Source organism: Mesocricetus auratus, unplaced genomic scaffold, assembly GCF_017639785.1.
Source record: "Mesocricetus auratus isolate SY011 unplaced genomic scaffold, BCM_Maur_2.0 Super-Scaffold_100019, whole genome shotgun sequence".
Lineage (NCBI taxonomy): Eukaryota > Metazoa > Chordata > Mammalia > Rodentia > Cricetidae > Mesocricetus > Mesocricetus auratus.
The window spans coordinates 4,404,409-4,420,863 of record NW_024429200.1 but is presented as its reverse complement, the minus strand read 5'-3'; the positions used below and the strand labels follow the sequence as shown (position 1 = coordinate 4,420,863).

Below are 16,455 nucleotides of genomic sequence, written 5' to 3'. Positions count from 1 at the left end.
TCAGGACCTCTAGAAGAGCAGCCTGTGCTCTTAACCACTGAGCCATCTTTCCAATCCTACTGACAACTTCTTAAATTATCTATTTTTAATTCTCAAACATAAATAAATGTTTTGTATTTTACAGCCTGGAAAGGAAGTGTATCCTAAAGATGAAAATGGCCAATGGTTATACCACAAATCAGATCTGTGTGCCACATGGGAGGTGAGTTTATGTGCGTGTCATCTGTTGGCCTACATTTTAACTTGTGAGTCCTATCCCTACTGCACAAGTCCTGACAGCTAGCATCTTTACATTCAATAATAAGTGACAGGATTTCTAGCCACACACACAAATGTAAACCTCCACCTGTAGGTGCTTTGTGTGTGTGTGTGTGTGTGTGTGTGTGAGGTGTGGGGGTGTGGTTTGTGGTGTATGTGGTGTGTGGAGCATGTGTGGTGTATGAGTGGTGTATGTATGGTGTGCATGTGGTGTGCATATGGTATGTGTATGTATGTGATGTGTGGAATGTGTGTAGTATGTGTGGTGTGTGTGTGTGGTATGTGGTGTATGTGGTGTATGTGGTGTTTGTAGTGTGTGGTGTATGTGTGGTGTGTGTGGTGTGTGTGTATGTGGTGTGTGTGGTGTGTGGTGTGTGTGTGTATGTGGTGTGTGTGTGTGTGGTGTGTGTGTATATATATATATACATGTATGTGCATGTGGTGTTTGTAGTGTGTGGTGTATGGTGTGTGTGTGGTGTGTGTGTATGTAGTGTGTGGTGTGTGGTGTGTGTGGTGTGTGTATATATATATATACATGTATGTGCATGTGGTGTTTGTAGTGTGTGGTGTATGTGGTGTGTGTGGTGTGTGGTGTGTGTGTATATATATATACATGTATGTGCATGTGGTGTTTGTAGTGTGTGGTGTATGGTGTGTGTGTGGTGTGTGGTGTGTGGTGTGTGTGTGTATGTGGTGTGTGTGGTGTGTGGTGTGTGTGTATATATATATACATGTATGTGCATGTGGTGTTTGTAGTGTGTGGTGTATGTGGTGTGTGTGGTGTGTGTGTGTATATATATATATATACATGTATGTGCATGTGGTGTTTGTAGTGTGTGGTGTATGGTGTGTGTGTATGCTTGCACACTTGTGCCATGGAGGTCAGGCACATCTCGTGGACATGTGAGTCCTGGAAATTGTACTCAGGTCATCAGGCAGCAAACACCCCTATCCACTAAGTGATGTGGAGAAAAATTCTTATTTTTTCTTATTAAAAACAGTAATTTCCAGAAATGGAAAGAGAAACACAGAGAATGCGTTCTACAAAACAGCACTTTAAAACATAAATGCAATAGCCCACTAGTTAAAATTTGAGTTTTAAAGATTAGTGTGATATCTAAAAGGAATAAACTCAAAATAGCCCATGTAAAGCTGAAGATTTCGGTTCCATTTCTGGACCAGCTACTGGCTCTTTCCCCGGAGCATGGGAGTGGGGGAGTAGAGGAGCCTAAGAAAATTATTGTTGAAGCATCCAGGGAAGGGATGCACTGTGCTGGTCTAGGGAGGGGTTAGAGCAGAAATCTTACCCTGAAACAACAAACCCCCTCCACCTGAACCCCACCCTCCACCTGAACCCCACCCTCCACCTGCACCTCACCCCTCCACCTGCACCCCACCCCCTCCACCTCCACCCATCCCCTCCACCTGCACCCACCCCTTCACCTGCACCCCACCCCTCCACCTGTACCCCACCCCCCTCCACCTGCACCACACCCCCTCCACCCACCCCCTCCACCTGCACGCCACCCACCTCTACTTATCAAGAAAATGAGGATGAGTAAGGGTCTCTGTCTATTTCCTCCTGGGGTTAATAGTTGAGGGTCTGAACCACACAGCTGTCTGGAGGGTTTTGTGATATCTGGAGCCTATATCCAGATGCACTGGCTTTGTTGTGATGAGCTTGAGGGCCTGGCACCCCCTTCTGAGGGGCTTTCTGGAAAAGAAAACAAGTTCATGACCCAAAGTAGCAAGGTGTTTGCTTCAGAAGAAAACTTATCTCAGTGATGTATCCCAACATATACAGAACAGAGAACTAAGAAGCTTTGCATTAAAGACATTAAAAAGAAATATAAGCTACATGAATAACACGTAAGCAAACAAGCAAAAATACTAACAAGGAAATATTTAAAAACATAATAAGACACATGAGAATGAATACATATTAGAAACAGCCAAGAATTAAAAAGAGTATAGCATTTAAGAATCAGAATGAACAAGAGGGAAAACAAACAAACAAACAAAACCCCCCACTTCATTTTGAAAGGAAAAGGTAACCAACAGAAAGAATAAAATTAAAACTCCCAGCTAAGAGGAAGGAGATAAAGTAGCAATATTTGAAGAAAGAGAGACACTGAGCAGGTCAGAGTGTACACAAGAGGGAGAAGGAAGCCAGTGCCTGCACGGTGCTGGGGATAGGTCTGAGGTCTCCAGGGAATGACCACATAATCTGAGATAGTTCAGCAGTGCAGACAGTTTTCCTCTGCAGAGGGGTTGCTAGTGCTAAACCAAGCAAGCCATCACCCTAGCTTTATCTCCAGCTCAAAGGGTCCTGGGCCTCATCCGATGGACGTGGCCAGGCCCAGTGCCATGCTTTTTTATGCAATTAAAAGTTAATGAGCAACTGATAAGCAGAATGTAACCTTGAACATATATTCTGATTTCAGGAAAACGCTGACCCGGGGAGAGATTTTTGCTCAATGGCATTTTTACAGTTGTCTTTCAAAATGGTGTTTCCCTTGTCTCATTTAACCCTCTAATAAAAAAAAAAGGCAACATATTTCCCATGTGGTTATAGTGAGATCGCAGAATATCAAGAAGAAATATTTAGGTGGGAAAAAATTAAACCTTCCAGAATATAGTAAATACACTAGTACAATAAAAAGTCATCACTTGAAAAGAAGGCAGGAAAGTAAAGGAAGTAAACCCATGAAGAAGGTAGAAAATAAATGCCCATTTGGAAATCTTAGTGATATCAAGGAAGAGGTAGAATTTGCCAAAATGCAAAATTCCAAGTCCCGTTACATAGTGTATTTATTTATGTGTGTGTATATATAAAACACAATTTTAAATAAAAAGGCACAAGCATGTCAATAGAAAAACTATAGAAAAAATATATCAAGTTAGCTTTAATCCAAAGAAATTTGGGTGGCTATTTCAACTTCTAAAAATAAGTTTAGTCATGAAGTCTACACTAAAATAACAGAAGAGAGAATGAGCAATCCATGCTTATGATTAAAGATTCCAAATCCTCTTACAAATTAAGACAATAGCTGTACATCAATGAGATTCATGGACAATCAACCTTTTGACATAATTTAAACTCACAGAACACTCCACCAAAATACAGCAGAGGGACTGGAGAGATGGCTCAGGGATTTAGAGCATTTGCTGCTCTTTCTAAGGACCCAGGTTAGGATCCCAGCACCCATGTGGCACCTAACAACTGCCTGTAGCTCCAGCTCTAGAAGAGCCATCTCTCTTCTGGCCTCTGTGGGCACTGCTCACATGCAATGCTCTGGTATGTATGCAAGCAAAACACCCATACTCACAAGTAAAAATGAACAAGTGCTGTGGGATACTACTTAACTGGGGAAAAACGTGTTACATTGTTTAAGGAAAAAACATGTTACATTGTTTATGCTTGGGATAGTAGTTTGACTGTGAAAAGATGTGTTACATTGTTTATACTGTGGGATAGTACTTTGACTGTGAAAAGATGTGTTACATTGTTTATGCTGCATTTGTTTAATTATGAAAAGATGTGCAGCTTTTGTTTCACCTTGCCTGCCTGAGACACCGGATTGGTCTAAGAAAAAGCTGAATGGCCAATAGCCATGCAGGAGAAAGGCTAGGTGGGGCGGCCAGGTAGAGAGAATAGGCAGGAGAACTCCAGGCTCGAGTGAGAAGAAAAGAAGAATGAGAATGAGGGAGATAGAGAGGGGCATGACTGGGGTAAGAATCCAGGAAGCCTCCGGTCAGCAAACACAAGAAGCAGTGAAGGAAAGAAAAGTAAAATGCCCCCAGGCAAAAGATAGATAAAGAGCTAGCCAGAAATAAGCCTAAGCTAGGCCAAGCATTCATAACTAATATTAAATCTCCATGTCATGATTAGGGAGCTGGTTGGCACCCCCCAGATAAAACACCTGGCACAAATAAGTCTTAAAAATACACACACAAACAGAATGCCACTTTTCTAGTCCCCATGGAAACTGTGACACCAAGATCTGTGTTCTCATCCACAAAACATCTCAGTGCTTTTAAGTATTCTAGTTATGCAAGCTGTGCGGTCTTATTATGCTGAAATGAAATCTGAAACCAAGAAGAAAAAGATGTCTGAGAAAACATCAAATATTTAGGAACAGAGAAACACATGTAAATAATTAATAAGACAAAAAGGAAATAAAACCAACTACATGCAATCCATATGCTAGCCTCACACAATTAGAAATTGAATCTTTGGAAAAGCAATATTAAATATTTAGATAGAAATTTGATAAAACATGCATAAGCTTTCAACATTAAAAAACAATAGTGTGTAACTAAAAGAAATCAGAGATCTAAATGAGTGGATAAATACATCACATCTCTTAATATTCAATGTTATGATGTTAATTCTCTCCAAACTCATCTAAAGAATCAATAAAATCCTAGTAAGAAACACTCACTGAAATAAAAAAACATCTATAATGCTCTAAAGAACAAAGTGAGTAGATATGGTGAGGAACATATGTATATAGATATATTATATATAGATATAATTTATCTTTATATATCACTGTATATGTATGCATGTGAAATTTTCAAAGAATAATTTTTATAGATGTCTGTTAATCCCAGAGGCAGGATTAGGGTTAGGGGGTTAGGGTTAGGGGGCTAGGGAGTTAGGGTTAGGGGGCTAGGGTTAAGGTTAGGTTAGGGTTAGGGTTAGAGGATTAGGGGGTTAGGGTTAGGGGGTTAGGGTTAGGGTTAGGGGGTTAGGGTTAGGGTTAGGGGGCTAGGGTTAGGGTTTGGGTTAGGGTTAGGGTTAGGGTTAGGGTTAGGGTTAGGGTTAGGGTTTGGGTAAACACTGAACTGAACTCCTGGAATCCAGTGACAGAAAGGGAGGACCGATAAGACTGGGTTGGTTTAACCCACAGAAACAGTTGACCTGAACAAGGGTGAGCTCTTGGACCCCAGATTGATGGCTGTGTGGAAAGCATGGGACTGACCCAGATCTCCTGAATGTGGTTGTCAGTGAGGAGGTCTAGGTAATCTATGGGGCCTTGGGTAGTATTTATCCCTGGCGTACAAATAGACTTTGAATGCCCATGCCACAGTATGGGATGCTCTCTCAGCTGGGACTCTTGAAGGAAGGCCTAGATCCTACCCCATGACATGACAGACTCTGGAGATGCACCAAGGAGGGCCTCACCCTCCCTGGGGATCAGAGTAGAGATTGGGTGAGAGACTGGGGGGGGGAGGTTCTGGTGGGAAGGGATGGGGAGGAGGGATGGGAGAGGGAGCTGTGATTGCATGTGAAACAAGCTTGTTTCTAACTTAAATTTTAATAAAAGGAAGAAAAAAAGAATAATCTTTAATGATTTTTCTTGGTTTTTGTATGAGCATATGCCATGTATGTTTGGGTGATTGTGGAGGCCAGAAGAGGGCTGGAGTTACAAGCAGTTGTGAGCTGTGTGATATGGGTGCTAGGCAGGGAATTTGGGTGTTCTAGGAACCATGACCCCAGCTCCATCAAAAAGTAAACTTAAAAACATTAATTAAAAAAGAGGATGAAGGATTTGCAATAGGTTTAGAATTGTTACAGTTACAAAAATTGTATAGCGCTGCATTTACACAGCTCCTCTATCAGTGAAAGACATTAGAGAATGCTGAAGTTGATCCGTAAAATACGGTGTCAAGATTGCTATAGAAGGACCTGGCATGTTGGTGGGGGAGTTTGTCTTTTCAATGTTGTGCTGAAACCAGCTCACACCAGCTTGTAAAATCTGACTTTGCAAATCTCTTTCTAGTTCCATGGCCAGGGATGTCACTCAGCTAGCTTGAATGCAGCCTGGTGATAACGTGACACCACAGGAATTGACAAGTGTCATAAGTTGGGTGGTTGTTTCCCCTATCCTAGATAGCTGGATGTTAAACATTTATCAGCACTCCACTGATGTATAGGGTGAATTATTTTACTAGCATGTGCATATATTAGAATGTATCAAAATGCATTTTCTTTTGTTTGGGTTTTTAAAATATGCATCTCTTTGGGGATGGTGGGTGTGCACTGTCCACGTTCATTCTTATTTCCCGAGAGTCTCTCTGTTGACTGTTGGCCTTTCCCCTACAGGCGTTGGAAGCTTGCAAAGATGCTGGCTTGGTGAAATCCCTTGGGGTATCTAATTTTAACCGCAGGCAGCTGGAGCTCATCTTGAACAAACCAGGACTCAAGTACAAGCCAGTCAGCAACCAGGTACAGCAGAGCGGTCTGGCTGTGTGGGGAGAGGCACTCAGTAGAATTTCTAAGTGATAACAAGGTCCTGGGACCTTGCAGCAGGAAGTCTTCCAGGTGTTCCACAGAAATCATAGTCTAAGACTCCAGGACAATCTTTTCACTTCTTTCAATTTACATCTCTTACCAAAAAAAAAAAAGCAAAAACAGACATAGTAGGCACATCTGGGGAAATGCAGGTGAGTTTGAGACCAGCCTGGGCTACAGCACAAGAGTGTGTCGCAAAGAAACAAAACAAAAACAAACAAACAAAAAGTTTACATCATTTTGAAAACTCAGATCCAAGCGGATGTAAACGAAATGGTTTTTTGAAGACGAAAAGAAGTGGAAAGGAAATGAGACTTGCCAGATCAAGATGTTATATAGAGCATTTAAAATAACCCATGGCTCAGGGAACTAAGGTAGGAAGATCCCTTCAGGCCAGAAGATCGAGACCAGCAAGTACCAATACCCTCTCTCAAAAATTAAATAATATATAAAGGTGGCACATGAACAAAGAATGCAGATTAACAGAAGAAAACAAATACTTAGAGGCTGACAAAGGTATAATTTTAAAAAAAAACCTGCTCTAAAATGAAGCAACACAAAACTAATGGCAAAGGCATGAAATCTCCCAGTAGTTTGAGAAAAATGGCTGGCTGTCTAGAAACAAGTGGGCTTTGCTTCACGGCACTCTCCTAGACTAGAAGACAGGAATCATTTGTAAATTCAGCAGAAGAATTTTGTTTTCTGGAACCACGGATAGAAAAGGAAGCCATGAAAGAGTCGTAAAGGAAACTTGGATCAGTTTAGCCGAGTGGTGGCCATGCTCATCCAGCGGGCACAAGACCCTGGCTGAGTTCCTAAAACTGAGGGGAGACCCTGCTAGAAACAACAGGCAAGCAAAAATACAGTGACATATTTTAAGTAAAATAAAAGAATGCATACATTTATGAATTAAAAGACTAACAAAAATGAACTAAAGTACTTGATGGGGGGGAAATCCCTCTAAGACTTGTCAGAAACTTAGCAAAACAAACAAATGGAAAGTCACAGAAAGCCACTCCCAAGACTATTAAACATGGGGAAATGCTCCACTCACTGTTAGAGAAGACTTGATGTAAATGTGAGGCCCTATTACGTGCAAGCACATTCATATCAGACTTGGTGCTGGAGCGATGGCTCAGTGGTTTTGAGCACTTGTTGCTCTCAAAGAGGACCCAGGTTTGGTTCCCAGCACCCAAAACCATTTGTAACTCCAGTTCTAGGGAGTCCAGCACTGTCTTCTGGACTCTGTGGGCACTGCACATCTGTGGTATCCTCACATACATGCTGGCAAAACACCCACACACATAAAATAAAAGGAAAACAAGTCTTCAAAAAACCTATCAGACTTGTGTTTCATACAATGATCCTCTAAGCAAGGGATGGAGCATCCATGAATGCACATTGATCGGTTCAGCCCTTCTGGATAGCAATTTGTATTTGTGGTCTCAGATTTTTTTTCCAACTGCGTGTTTTATTAGCGTGTGCATATGTGTGTGGAGGTCAGAGGACAACTTGGAGGAGTTGGTTCTCTCCTTCCACCATGTGGACCCCAGGGATTGAACTCAGGTCAGAAGACTCGGTGACCAGGGCCTTTGTCTACTGAGCCGTGTAACCAGCCCCTAAATAACTTTCAAAAGCTATGTAGAGCTGCATTTGATTGTAGACCTTAATGTTGCTCTCTGTTCTCTAATGGAACCACGCAGGTGGAGTGCCACCCATATTTCACCCAACAAAAACTCTTGAAGTTTTGCCGGCAACATGACATTGTTATTGTCGCATATAGCCCTTTGGGGACCTGTCGGAACCCAATGTGGTAAGTGATGCTGTGTTCTCTTCAAGAAGTGTCTCCTTCCATGTTAATAAGGCACAAACACAGAGGGAACTTGCTAAGTGGAAGGACTCTGGCTGTGGGATCTTCAAAAAAATGGCCCTTTCAAGTCAAGGTCCCCATAAACAAATGAAAACTCATGATACCTTCCTCACTGAAGGAAGGTTACCTGTTGATTACATTAAATCTATGGCATTTCCTGTTACTTCCTGATGTGTAAGAAACTCAGTAAATGTTGAGGTATATGAGAGTTTCTGTAGCTGTGTTCTGAAAGCTTTTAAGTGGCTGAATTCAGTACACAATGGCAATACCTTTGATGGACTCCAAGGGGCTTTAGAAACATGTGTACCCTGATGGCGTGGGCTGAGCTCCTCTCTTCTACTCCAGTTTTTGTTTTTCTTTTTCTTTTTTCTTTTTTCTTTGCCTTTCCCTATGAGTCTACTTCAGACCAAACTCTCTGTAAGACTCTTTACCCCACATCCACACACATGAAGAGAAAGAAGGCTTGGTGTGTGTGTGTGTGTGTGTGTGTGTGTGTGTGTGTGTGCTGTATATGTATTGTATGTAATATATAGTTATATATAATGTATATAGGTGTGTATTATTTGTCCTCTGTATCAGCCCACCCACCTGCCTCCCTTGATCTTTTCATGCTAAAGGCAACTCTTCACTCCATAATTCTTTACACCCAGAGAAATTAAACTAGAGGTGACTTGAGTGTCCTGGCAGTGAATGGGGACAACGGTAGCTTCTAAAGATGACATATATTTTCTCTTTTTCCAAGGGTGAATGTATCTTCTCCATCCTTGCTAAAGGATAAGCTTTTAAACTCACTGGGGAAAAAGTACAATAAGACTGCAGCTCAAATTGGGTTGCGTTTCAACATCCAGCGAGGGGTGGTTGTCATTCCTAAAAGCTTTAATCCCCAAAGGATTCAAGAGAACTTCCAGGTAAGAGAATTGCCTTTGGAAATGTGGAAAGACTGACCGTGTCGTCTGCTGTTGCTCCCGGGGAATGTTCTCGGACAGTGTGATGTGTCCCTTTCATGCCATCAGTCTCACAAACGCCCCCTGCTGTGTGCCGTGCGCATTAAGCACTCCCCTCTCTGTGGAACTCAGACTTCTGGTCTTGCAGACTTAAAGCCGGTGCAGATTCACTTCCCCGCGGTGGCCCTCTTTCTGTTTGCAGCCAACCTCTTGAAAGGGAAATCTGCTCTCAGGCCACTTCCCCGTTACCTTAGCCCCATTAAAACTGAGATTTCACCCCGCAGACCACATGGGACAGCTTTCCTCGGGGGCACAGGGGACTTCTGTGGGGTCAGAGATTTCAAACACATTTCGTCCAGTTGACACTCTTCTCTTTCTTAGAACATTTACTCTGATGGGAAACTGTGTCATACGGGTTTTGGTTCATGCTGGCCTCAGGCTTTCTGTGTAGCTAAGGATGGCTTTGGAAGCTTGATTCTTCTGCCTCCACCTGTCTGAGGGTACAGGCACGATTACCTGGCAGTTAATAATTTCATTTCATAGTATGAAATCTCCCTTCACATTTGCGCCATGAAATTAAAAGAAGACCACATTGAACAAGGAAAATGATTAGAGACAACATAGAAAGAGAGAATTTGGAAGTTTATCCTGAAGTTAAAAACCAAAATTTACAAAATTACAAATGGATTTCTTTGATTCACAGCAAAATGTAGGTTCCAGTTGCCTACATAGACTGAATCCTAGAGGAAGCAAAATCCGTGCTGGCTTTTTATGAGACATTTGATAAAATTTGCATGATATGCAGCACAGAATCCTATATTTCACAGAGACTTTCATAGAATGATCCTAAAGAGAATACTTTTTCACCTGAAGGGGAATTTTAATATCAGCTGTTCTTTTCATATATATATGTATGCATATATATATATACATATGAATTTTAAACTTGGCTTTGCCTTTACTTGGGAAATATTGTGCCTATAAGTAAAATAAATCTTCAAATCTTCTCTCATTATTGAGTTCATGAAATCTGTGTCCTTACAAGGCCTGCTTCAGTTTGTCACTAGGATCCATGGTGGAGCGAATAGACCTACTATGAGCAAAGAGTGTACCTGTGGAAGGACTCTTCTCTAGCCAAGAGTTTATTGGGACTGGGGTTTCATAACTCAATTTTTAAATCTTTCTTCTAGATTTTGTTTTCCTATTTTGTATGTGTTAGTGTTACCTGCATGTATGTATGTATGTATGTTCACTACGTACATGCCTGGTACATGCAGAGGTCCGAAAAGGGTGCCATATCCCCTAGCACTGGAGTTATAGGTGATTGTGAACCCGGATCCTCTGCAAGAGCAGCAAGTGCTCTAAGCCGCTGAGCCAGCTCTCCAACCCCCCCTCCCCCGTAGTCCAACAATTCATTCTATCATTTCATGAACTTCAATGTCTGGATAAAAGATAATCAAAGGAAGGAATTCTCTGAAACTAATGCTTGGACATGATCCATGGGGGAGCAACTAAGTAAGTGTATTTAATATATTCTGTGAAAAGTGACTGAATAAAAATAAGGTTACTTCTATGTGTCCATAGACAGATCACAAGGACCACTAATGTATGAGTAAGGAAGGGAGTTGTGCTACATTTATTTACCCTGACATGTTTAGCACCTGGAAAGAGAAAGTGCCAGAGTGGGTGGGTGAAGACCCTTCCCCTTTGGAACCCATACAGCGTCTATTTATGAAGAGCATGGATTTACAAACTACTTACATAATTAAAAATTATAAACTGTGGATACACTAAATATTAAAATTGGAGTGAAAATAAAACATCAAAAGCTAATACAGAACAATTATAAAATGAGAATATAAACAAAGTACAAAATCTAGGAAAAACTGCCAGGCAGTGATGGTGCACACCCTTAATACCAGCAGGACAGCTAAGGCTACACAGAGAAACAAAACAAAAAAAAGCTGGGAAAAAAATGAATCTCTAAGTTCAAGGCCAATCTGGTCTACAGAGCAAATTCCAGGAGAGCCAGCCAGGGCTACAAAGAGAAATCCTGCCTTAACAAAAGAAAGAAGGAAAAAATAAGGACTGGCAACCCAAGTCCAGTTCCCAGAGGCCACATCGTGGAAGGAGAGAACCAGTCCCTGCAAATTATCTTCTGAGCCCCATATGTGAGCCATGACACATGTGTGCCAACAGACATGCATGCACACACTAAACAAAGAGATGTGAGAAACAGAGAAAATAATTGCAGCAAAACTAAGAAGAGACATTTAAGATGATGGGAGAAGCTGACACAGTGGAGTGCACCTGTGATCCCAACACACAGGAGGCTGAAGCAGGGGGATCATGAGACCTAGCAAGTCCCAGACCAGCTTGAGCTGCACAGCAAGACCCTGTCTCAGAACATTATTGTTGTCATTATTATCATTATTATTATTAGCAATTTTAAAGATTAGGAGATATGTTCTCAGTGTGAGAAGGCAATAGTCCAGAATAAAACCATCCAATATTTAATGTGGAAAAAAAGAATCTTTCACATATAGAGCATTAGATGTTTTAAATGCCTACTGTTCAGTAAGTCTGAGGGGTCCCAAGGAGAATTGCTTCCAAGACAAAGGTCAGAGCAGAAGGTCAAACTGAGCCCCTCCCCGCCCTCGCCTATCCTCTGCTCTCCTGCAGGATACATGCCCTCATACAGGAACCCAGCTCTCTCAGACAATTGTAGAGCTCGCCCGAGGTTCTCCCTGGCTGCCTCCAAGCCATCTTCACAAATGTCCTGTCTTCTGTTTCTCTTATTTCAGATCTTTGACTTCTCTCTCACTGAAGAAGAAATGAAGGACATTGAAGCCTTGAATAAAAATGTCCGCTTTGTGGAGCTGCTCATGTAAGTGTCCTGGGATCGCCATTCAGATAGCGCTTTTCACATGTTAACCAAAGAGGTGCCTGTGCACCCTCCCCGATGCCCATTGAAACACCAGCATGAGGGATGAGCAGTGTGGTCTGAATAGTAGACACACCTGGGTGACTGTCCGACACAGGTGAAGGCGTGACATGGAAACAAGGAGAATTAACCCTCCATGCTACACCTGCTACTGCCAACAGCACAAGTTCTGAAATAACACTGTTTACTTCTAACTAAAAATCCCAAATTGGAGCAAATCTATTTTTTAAAACATCTGGGAGAGGCCCTCTTGTATAGTATAGAAGGAATATCAGGTTGTGAACCAAACCTAGAGTTTTAATCAAATATTTTCTTGCCTGTAAGATTTGGGGCTTTGGGACTGGAAAGATTTGTTCAGTGGTTAAGAGCACTTGCAGCTCTTTTTAGGATCTGGGTTCAGTTCTCAGCACCCATATCAGTCAGGCAGCTCAGAGTCCCCAATAACTACAGTTCCCAGGGATCTGAAGCCCTCTCCTGGCATCAAAGGCACCTTCATTCATACGGTGCACATAAATTCACACCCACACTTACACACAAATAAAACTAAATAAGTAAACTGGGTGTGGTAGAATGTACCTTAAATCCCAGCCCTCAGGAGGCAGAAGCAGGTGGATTTCTGTGAGTTCAATGTTAGCTACGTCTGTCTAATGAATTCCAGGCCATCCAGGGCTACATACTGAAGACCCTGTCTTCAGAAATAAATTCATAAATAAACAGGGCTGGAGCAATGGCTCAGTGGCTAAGAGTACTGGTTGCTCTTCCAGAGGACTGGGTTCAGTTCCCAGCACCCACATGGTGGCTCACAACCATCTGTGACTCCAGTTCTCAGGGCTCTGATACCCTCTTCTGGCTTCACCAGGTACTAGGCATGCATGTGGTTCATAGACATACGTGAAGCCAAAACACACATACACGTGAAAAATAACAAAATGTATCCTTTTAAAATGATTTAGAGAGCTAAGCTCTGAGTGTCAGCTACCTTTCCTATGAGACCTTTTCACACCATGTGAAGATGTTGTCAAGCTTGGCCAAGACAACAAAGTAGCTCTCTATCCCCTCAACACTGAAGGTCCTTTAAGCTAAAACTGGTGTGGCTTACACATGGTCAGATGTGTATATGCATGCACATATTGGATTTTGTTCTTTGTCAGTTTCCCATCACTCCTACTGATTTCTCAAATTATGTTGGCAGTCGCTTTCTTTATTTGGTCTTCTCTTTAAGCAAAAAGCTAGACAGCACCCATGAAGATAATGCCTAGAGTCGGAACACAATTGACCTCATTGCTTTTCGCAAGTCAGAACATATTCTGGATGGAGTGGCATTGATTTTCTGAATTACTGTAATAAAACAGCTCCTTAATGTGACTTTTTCCAGGGAGAACACTGCTTGGCATATAAAGATACCACCCAGCCTCAAAACATATGAAAAAACGCAAACACGCATAACTGTTTACCAGAAACTAAGCTATAAGGGAATCAATAGCTATTGAAGATATGCTATTCCTACTTAACAGTATCGTTAAGAAGAAATAATAATATGACCTGAATCTATCATCCTATTGATTTTCTTTTACTAACAACATTGTTTGATTTACATAACAGTACTAGGGGGAATATGACTCATTCTTGCAGAAAACAACTAGAAAATCAACAAAGTGATACAAAGATTAAACTCCATTAATAATAATAATTTAAAATTTGTGTCTTTGAGATGTCCTGGGCTATGACTTTTCTCTGATGCTATTGAAGAGCACCATTTGTTTTATATTTTCATGGTAGTTGCAGAGAGCTAAATCTTGGATATGTTCCATGACAGAAATGCATGCACTTTTGACTGTTTTGAACATTCTCACCTTTGTTATTTAAGAGGTAGGGTTATCATCATCATCATCATCATTGCCACCACCATCGTCATCATCATGCTCATTGTTACAAACAGTATGAAATGGATTCATTAGCATCATCATCATTACAAACAGTAGCACTTAGAATGCGAGGACAGGCAGGCAAGACCCTCACCTTGTTTTGTTTTGAGTGAAATGATGTAGCTACAACCAGCATTCCCTTGCCTACTGTGTGTGTGTGTGTGTGTGTGTGTGTATGTGTGTTCACACCATGAAAAGGTGCTGGCTTAAGAGGAGATGAGGAGGAAGTAAAAGGTGAATGACTAGAAACAAAGGGGGAGAAGAGCATGACCTTATCAAAGGATGTTGGTAACACAGCTGTGCCACCATTACAATAAACTGTCTTCCTCTTGGGGGTGTTATTTTGGCAGGTGGAGCGACCATCCTGAATACCCATTTCATGATGAATACTGAACATGGACAGTTCTTCCAAAGATGTTTTTCACTCATTCAGGATCTTGGGCTGGGTAATCCTCTCCAAATATGGAAATCAATGGGGGAGGAGAGTCTTGCTATCCTTAGATTGAATAGAACACACCATGTTTAACTTTTGTGTAGTATGAACTCAACAAAGTTCTGATGAAGAAATAAATAGATTCAAATCTATCTAAGTAATTCTTTGAAAATGCTTTGCTAGTTATTTTTAGATTAATGTCTTCTAGGTTGTTGATGGAAAACAGTAAACTTTACTTCAAAAGTGGCACATAAAAGCCAATTCTGACTCACAAATATGTAAGAAAGTCTGCATTGTTTAGCCTTTATCAGGACAGCAAAAATAGGTTTGTAGCTGGCATGCTTCCAGGTGTTGATTATGACCTTGATCTACTAAAGGTTTGGGTCATTGGTTGCAAGACAGACACAGCCAAGACAGAAATCTGTGTGCCATTATTAATGCATCTTGAGTATTGAGAGAACTAGAAGTCTAGAAATGTTTTAAAGAAAAAACACAATAGATTGGGCAAGGGCTGTAGGGGCATGCTGCAGTGCTTGGCTGGCATGCTGGAGACCCCGGTGAGGGTGTGGGGTCAGTCAGCAAAGGCATAATGATTGTTTCTCATTTGTTTCCATCCAGTGTACCCACTCAGCTTTTACTGTGCTTGAAGGATAGGAAGTACTGATTCTTTCTTAAATCTTTTTTGTTCGGAGTGGTGGGGAGTTGGGGCTGGGCTTCATGTAGTTCATGCTGCCCGTCCACTTGCTGTGCATCTGATACTGGACTTAAAAACTGAACCCCTGGTCTCTATTACATTTTTAAGGGCCTGGGCTTCCACATGACTGGTAAGCCATACTTGTACTCTCCATTCATCAAGAAAACCATCATGTAAGGTGGCTAAAACAACCAACACATACCAATCAAGCTTTTCATGTCATAAAATGGTCTGAAGATGGTGATTTTAAATGAATGAATTTTTAAAGGCGGATATGAGAAATACTAGAAGATAAGGTCTTCACAAGCTTCTTTTACAAAGGCTTAAGAATATATTGGGATATCTATCTGAATTTTGATGAAGTTTCAAGTTCTATAAGAACACGGACAATTTTATGATATGTAAATTTTTAAGAAGTAAATTGAATGATTACAACTGTGTCTATTTTTAATTTAACTATGAAAATAATATATTGGTTTATATTAGATCACTCTCAAAGGGCGAGGGAATTCTTCAAATATCATATTCTTCCACTAGAAATTGATAAAATTGAATGGCCCAAAGTAAAACATTTCAGAGAAATTGTGAGTTAAAAAATGTGATTACATGAATTTTTTCCAATATTAATGTCAACAATGCTGTTCTCTGGAAAATATTTTACTTGCAAGAATTAATAAAGTATAATGATTCATTCTACTGCACGATCTCTGTTCTGTTTCTAAGGATGGAGGAAGCGTCTTCATGAAAGTATATGGAAAGGGCTGAGGTCAAGTTCTTCCTGTGCTTTTAGCTTTGGGAAGAGAAGAAAGACAAGAGTACAGAATGAGAAATATGAGTCTCTGTTGTTAGAGCCCTTTAGGGTTTTTCATGGGGGTAGGGGTCATGTGGAGGCAGGACTAGACTTAACATCTGACAAACCATTTCTAAGAGGTAGATGCTTTAAAAAGGGTCCCACCATTTGTCAAGGAACTTGTTCCTGAATCAAAAGAGGATAAGGTCTGTCTTAATTATAGAAGTAATGGAGGGAAAAGAGTTGGGGACAGAAAATAGAGAATTTGGAAAAGAATGATAGTCTGGTATGAACCT

General features: G+C 41.1%; 1 protein-coding gene across 1 annotated transcript in view; it reads left to right on the top strand.

Moving 5' to 3' along the window:
• Akr1d1 (aldo-keto reductase family 1 member D1) overlaps window positions 1-16,028 on the top strand; it is a 74,374-nt gene extending 58,346 nt beyond the window's left edge. Inside the window, exons 5-10 of the mRNA XM_021234289.2 lie at window positions 125-202; window positions 6,371-6,493; window positions 8,263-8,372; window positions 9,172-9,337; window positions 12,178-12,260; window positions 14,593-16,028. Coding sequence (XP_021089948.1) covers window positions 125-202; window positions 6,371-6,493; window positions 8,263-8,372; window positions 9,172-9,337; window positions 12,178-12,260; window positions 14,593-14,635 — 603 coding nt within the window. The 3' untranslated portion in view covers window positions 14,636-16,028. The remainder of the gene's footprint in view (window positions 1-124; window positions 203-6,370; window positions 6,494-8,262; window positions 8,373-9,171; window positions 9,338-12,177; window positions 12,261-14,592) is intronic.
• The last annotated feature ends 427 nt before the right edge of the window (window positions 16,029-16,455 follow it).